At 54.5% G+C, this 5,998-nt stretch overlaps 1 protein-coding gene across 1 annotated transcript; it reads left to right on the top strand.

The window, feature by feature from the left end:
- Positions 1–3,835: 3,835 nt before the first annotated feature.
- FOXB2 (forkhead box B2) lies at positions 3,836–4,870 on the top strand. The gene has a single exon (XM_027910242.1). The coding sequence runs from the start codon at positions 3,836–3,838 to the stop codon at positions 4,868–4,870; it is 1,035 nt and encodes a 344-aa protein (XP_027766043.1).
- Positions 4,871–5,998: the final 1,128 nt, after the last annotated feature.

Raw genomic sequence — 5,998 nt, 5'->3', positions numbered from 1 at the left:
CCTTCATTCTTCCTGACTTCACCTTAAAATTAGCATCGGTGCCAGCAAGTCGTAACTGACAAACAGAAAGACCAGGTAGCAGGTAAAACAGAGAGAAGGGGAAAAAACTGAAGAGAGAGATGAAAGAAGAGGAAGCGCGTCTCTGTCCCAATGCAAGAGCAGAGCCAATCCTTCGATGAACCCGTGGACCCTGAGCTAAAGGCTTGAAGGAGGAGGCTGGAGGTGAAGGCTTTTTCCCTGCCCGAAGATACTTCTCCCACCAAGGAGAGTGCATAGCTTGACTCTCATCAATCCCTGCTTTGAAGATGGCCGTCTACCAAAAGCAGCTCGGCTAATTTTTCCTCAATGATGCAGCCCTTGACAAAAGAAGATTTTTTTTACCCTGTGTCAACAAAACCCTCTGTAACCTAACCTTCACTAAGTCAGGGCGACTGCGGCGAAACTAGAAGTCACGTATGCGTAATGTAGCGCCGAATACGCAAAGCAAGACAGAGAAAGGTGGTAATCACCGTACTCCACCAAAGACACGTCCATCTTCCACGGATAGAGCTTTGAGCTTTGCCCGTGAATTGAGGGCGTCTGAGGAGTGCGACGAGAAGTAACTTCCCGAGAGCAGAACTTCATAGTGACTTTTCTGATTAAAAGAAGGAAAAAAAAAAAAAAAGGCAAAAAAAAAAAGGCCGAGAAACTAAGTTGCCGCGTCGGGAGGGTTGCGGAGATAACTGGAGTAACCCAGGGTGACTGCCAACGGTCTATCATTTGTAAAACGTTACCCCTTTGAAATCTGAACTGGCCTGGTTGATGTCAGAGCGAATACCCTGAGGTGTTTTTCTTTGATTAATTGTCTCAGAGCATTCAAGAAACAGGTCTCGCTTTCACAGATAGCGCTGCTGACCGCAGCCCCGCAGTGTCGTTGCCCCCAAACCGCGCACACTAACTGAATAGCGACTATCCCGTGCGTGCAAGCACTTTTCTGATAGCTTGGGAAGGGATCCCTGTAATCGCGGGATTGCTTCGACAGCCTCTTGCTTAGCGGAAGTCCCACCTTGGAGGCTGACGGGAGCTCAGAGGGCAGAGCTGGAGGCACCGCAGCCCCAGCAGTGCCCGCCGGAGGATGGTGCCCACGTAGCTCTGGGGCGACACTGCGCCTCCGTTCTCAGCCTCCAGCATACCTTCCCGGGGAAAGATAGTCACCACTGTCCCTGACAGCGGCCGCTTTTGGGAAGGGGTGGGAGAAGAAAAAATGCAAATAGCGCTTTTCGAGTCTTGCCAGTCTTCTGATCTAGATCGGTTCTCCCGTGGAAAAAAAAAAAAACAACACACACACACAAAAAAAAAAAAAAAAAAAAAAAAAAAAAAAAAAACCACACACAAAAAAACCCCCACGGTGCAACAGCACTGTTCATCTGCGGATGGACCACTCAAAACTCTCACACTTGCCATAGGGGGTAAAACGCCGGATTACTAACTGGTCAGGTGAGGCAGACAATGACTTTAAGATTCAGGGCTTAGACTCTGAGGATAGAAGCAGGGCTTTTAATCGGTTAGGACAGGATTAATCGATAAATCATGAATAAAATGTTTTTTGTGGAAATGTACAGCTACATCAGGAAAGATGTCGCAATGTCGGCTCTCGCCTTTCTGGCAATACGGGAGGTGCACCCCAAGGTGCTTGAGGTAAATGATGCTGCCACCGTGTCTCCTACTTTATCAGAAGGAAAGTGATTGCTTTGGACAATAATCTGAAACTTTTTTTAAAGCATTCACTTTCAGGCGAAACTTGGCTTTGCAAAATTGAGGCTACTTATTCTTTACTTTTGATTACGCTCTTCATTGGACTGACCTTGATCAGGTATAATACTGTTAAGTACACATTACTTGAGTGAGGGTTTTAAATTAGTGTTTTCCTTCGACCCCCTAGCAGAGAGTATAAGCATTCAAAGGTTTTTTTTTCTTTTTGGTTTCCACCCTCCCTCTTCCTCTTCGCTACCTGCAATGCCTCAATCGGAGGCAGACAACCAAGTCCGATGTTCAAAACAACTGCCGCGACGGCGGGAGTGGAGCGCAGGCGACGCGGCCGGCCGGGTTCTGACCCAGAGCTACTGCAAACGCCGCTACCCGCGAGGGACAAACACTCGTGGAGTCTGACCCACTGCACCAGCCTGGAAGGGTGGGCTCAAAAAATCTCTTACATATATATACATACATACATGTATGCATACATATATACATATACATATATGTACACACACATATATAGGTTGAAAGAACCTTCAATCTATTTGTTTATTTAGCCAATAAAAGTGGGACTAGTAGTTTAAATGCAGGCAACTCTTACAGCATCTAGCTAATTGAGCTCCAGTAGATGCTTACGTTGAGCAGGGTTTCTTTCTACTCTAGCGGCAGCTAAGAAAGCCGGCTTTCCTGTTTCTCGCTCAAATCTACAGCCTACCAGCTATAACGTTTGGAGGATAGATATGAATTCTTGCACTGTTCACTGATTCCTACTAACGAGCCAGTCTAAATCGACACTGGCGCTAAGTAGCCCGTCTCGAAGCCCACAGATGATGCTTTGGCTGGTTCTTCCCGCGTTTTCTATGAGCTGCATCGCGGCAGTTGATGTTGACCTTAACGATTTGGAGAGGGTAGCGTAGGATTTTTTGCATTTCTCTTATTTTTCTGCAAATCTCTGAGTAGCTTCTTAAACGTAATGACAAGAATGATAAAAGATTACTCCAAAAGGCCCGTATTTCCCGCTAGCTGTCATGGGGGGCTAGCTCGAGGGCACATTAGCCCCGGAGAGGAGGAAAGACCCCTTACCGTTTTCCACCTCGCGGTGGTGCGGTGTTCTTGAAGGCCCTTCACGCCTACTGGTGGAAGTCGGACTGTGCGGGAGCGAGGGACCGAAAAAGAGGAAAGTCGATAATAGAGGGGCTGCGAAAGGGGCAGTGGTGGGGGAGCTGGGGCAGAAGAGAGGGGAGGAGGAAGCTTTCCTGCTCGGGCTGCTGTTACCTGCCCTATGTTTTGAAAGCAGATCTCGATCTCATATGGAGTTTTCTCAGCCCCTTGGCTCCACCTCGCCCTGCTGAGGAAGTGTGAGTAAGAGCGAAGCCGGGAGCCGCTTCTCGCTCCTCTTCCATGAGACGCCAAATCCCCGTGCGTCTGTCATGTGATAGCAAGAGAGCAGGAGCTGCGGGGGTCTCCCGGCTTGGGCACCATTACAAAACTACGCTGGAGCGCGCAAGACCCGCCACAACCACGGCGGCCGCCGCCTCGCTCGCCTCCTCTCCTTGACGGCTCCCGGCACTGGCCTCCGCCTCAAACTTCTCACCGGACTGAGCGGTGAGAGGGACATTTATATTTCCTTCCTCCCCGTCTCTGCAAGAGGTCCGGTGTAATTTCATGCTCCCGAGCCCTTAGTGTCTGAGGAGCACCAACTCCAGCAGAGTGTGTCAGGCGGCAGCAGGGAAGCCCAGGAGACTCAGCGGCCTCCAGGAGAAAAGCGGGGACGCCAGAGGGGGCAGGGACCTGGATCGGCCCCGTAGCCCCTGAGGCTCCGCGACCTGAGCGGCAGCTGTGTCTCTCGCAGGCAGCGGGGTGGCGCATCCCGCGGGGTGAGGCTGCTGGAGGGAGCCGTGCGCGGAGCCCGCCGGCGGGTTGCGGGGCGGTCACTGTCGCCTGTGGCCCGGGGAGGTGGTGCCCAGGATGTAGAAACGGTGGCGGGGCAGAGCAGCGGCGTTCCCGGCATCCCGAGCCCGCCGTGGGCGGCACTGAGTGGTACCCGGCGCGGCGCGGTGAGATCCTGCGGCCGCGGGAGGACTGTGGTGGGGCGGCAATGCCCAGGCCGGGGAAGAGTTCGTACAGCGACCAAAAGCCGCCCTACTCTTACATCTCCCTAACGGCTATGGCCATCCAGCACTCGGCCGAGAAGATGCTGCCCCTGAGCGACATCTACAAGTTCATTATGGAACGGTTCCCCTACTACCGGGAGCACACCCAGCGCTGGCAGAACTCCCTCCGCCACAACCTCTCCTTCAACGACTGCTTTATCAAGATCCCGCGGAGACCCGACCAGCCGGGCAAGGGCAGCTTTTGGGCGCTGCATCCAGACTGTGGGGACATGTTTGAGAACGGCAGCTTCCTCCGCCGCCGCAAGCGCTTCAAGGTCCTGCGCCCCGAGCATCACCTGCCCGGTGGCAGTGGCGGCGGCGGTGGCGGGGCGGGGGGCGGCGGTCCCGGCAAGCCGCCGGGGCCCACCCCGCACATGGTGCACTACTTCCATCCGCACCCGCCGCCACCGCCGCCTCCCTCGGGCAAGGTGCCGGGGCTGGCGAGCTCCGAGGCGGCCGTGGCCGCCGCAGCGGCCGCTGCCGCGGTGGGGAGGCTACCGCAGTTCTCGCCCTACGGGAGCAGCCAGCCCTCGGGCTTCAAGCATCCCTTCGCCATCGAGAACATCATCGGCAGAGATTACAAGAGTGTACTGCAGGCCGGCGGGCTGCCGCTGGCCTCGGTGATGCACCACCTGGGCTACCCCGTTCCCAGCCAGCTCAGCGGCGTGGTGAGCTCCGTGTGGCCACACGTGGGGGTGATGGACACCGTGACCGGTGTGCCCGTGTCGCCTGACTACGGATCCTTCGGCGTGCCCATGAAGGCGCTCTGCCACCCGCCCGCACAGACCATGCCGGCTGTCCCGGTGCCCATCAAGCCGGCACCGGCAATGCCCGCTGCCTCGGCCATCCCTGCTCTGACGGTCTCTGCCTCGCAGATCTGCCCTGCTGCTTCCCCAGCCGCTGCTTCGCTACTGGAACAGGCCGCGAGCAACAACCCCGAGGGGAAGGGCTCCCTCCACTCCGTCCTGGTGCACTCCTAAAGAGGAGGGGGTCGCGGGGGAGAGAGGCCCCCAGGCTCCCGGGGGAGAGGACGCGGGGGTCCAGGGTATGCATGCGGCACGGAAACCCAACCGATCTTACGAGTATATCCATGCTGGTGTCTGTATTTTTATCGTGTACAATCAGATTATTTGAGAACCAGGTCGCAGGTAAGAGCTTTTATCGTCCGTCGTTAAATGTCATTAGTGGCGGAGAGGTGGTGTGAAAAATCACAGCTGGGGCCAGAGGAGCTGGCTCGGGCAGAGAGGGAAGGTCTCCTCGACACGCCGCCAGCCTCAAGCCGTGTAGCCTGGGCTCCCTGAGTCCCTCTCCAGGGACGGCCATCTCGGGAGTCCCACAAAATTCGTGCTCCATGGGAGAGGGGTTGCAGTCTGCCGGCGGCTGGGGGGAGCAGAAGAATAAACCCCTTGCTGAAATCTGCTTCTCCCTCTTCCACAACGGACGGGAGAACTCTGCCCCACCGTCCTGTAGATCTTGCTCCGAAAGAGATGGGTAAAGCCTTGGACCCTGGCGAGCTGCGGGGTCCAGGTCGTGTAATGCTCGCTTTTAAAGAATAAGCTTTAAATAGCTCGACTAAGTAGTAGGAATTTAAGTGACAACGGCACTGATGGCGAAGGGTTCCTTTAACTAACGATCACTTCCCCTTCCCACTTTTATAGTCTGTTCTGTAGTACCTTAGAAGGGACTGAAGCGTGACCTGGCCTCTCGAGATATGTGTGAGTGTCCAAATTCCCTAGTTTCTCATTAAAATAAAACCAGCCCGGCGATTCGTAGATTGTGCTTTTCAGATCACCTTTCACCGCTTACAGACACTACTATTTTATATGTGTTGCTCGGCGTTTCTTCCTTGGAGTGTGAGCACAAAAACCTGCGGGTGGAGGTGGGGGCGGAGAGTGAAGGAGGTGGCGAAAAGTGTAGAAAGACAATGAAAAAAATCTTAAAATTATTTGGGCAAAGCACTTTAATGAAAACAGGCTTCCAACACACGAGAGGTCTGTGCAAGCAGAGGCACCAGAAGTCAGAGAGCGACACACTAGCTGATGAGTCCCGGCTGGTTTGTGAGTGATTGCTGTCGTATCCTGTCTGCCCTGCTGTACACCAATGCTCGC

This window comes from Empidonax traillii, unplaced genomic scaffold, assembly GCF_003031625.1.
Source record: "Empidonax traillii isolate 1590-97213 ecotype Southwest subspecies unplaced genomic scaffold, ASM303162v1 scaffold28:size2823434, whole genome shotgun sequence".
Lineage (NCBI taxonomy): Eukaryota > Metazoa > Chordata > Aves > Passeriformes > Tyrannidae > Empidonax > Empidonax traillii.
Note: the sequence above shows the minus strand (reverse complement) of the source record. Positions and strands in the feature narration are given on the sequence as shown.

Coding starts and splice junctions, on each gene's coding strand:
- FOXB2 (XM_027910242.1), top strand. CDS start 3,836: ATGCCCAGGCCGGGGAAGAGTTCGTACAGCGACCAAAAGCCGCCCTAC.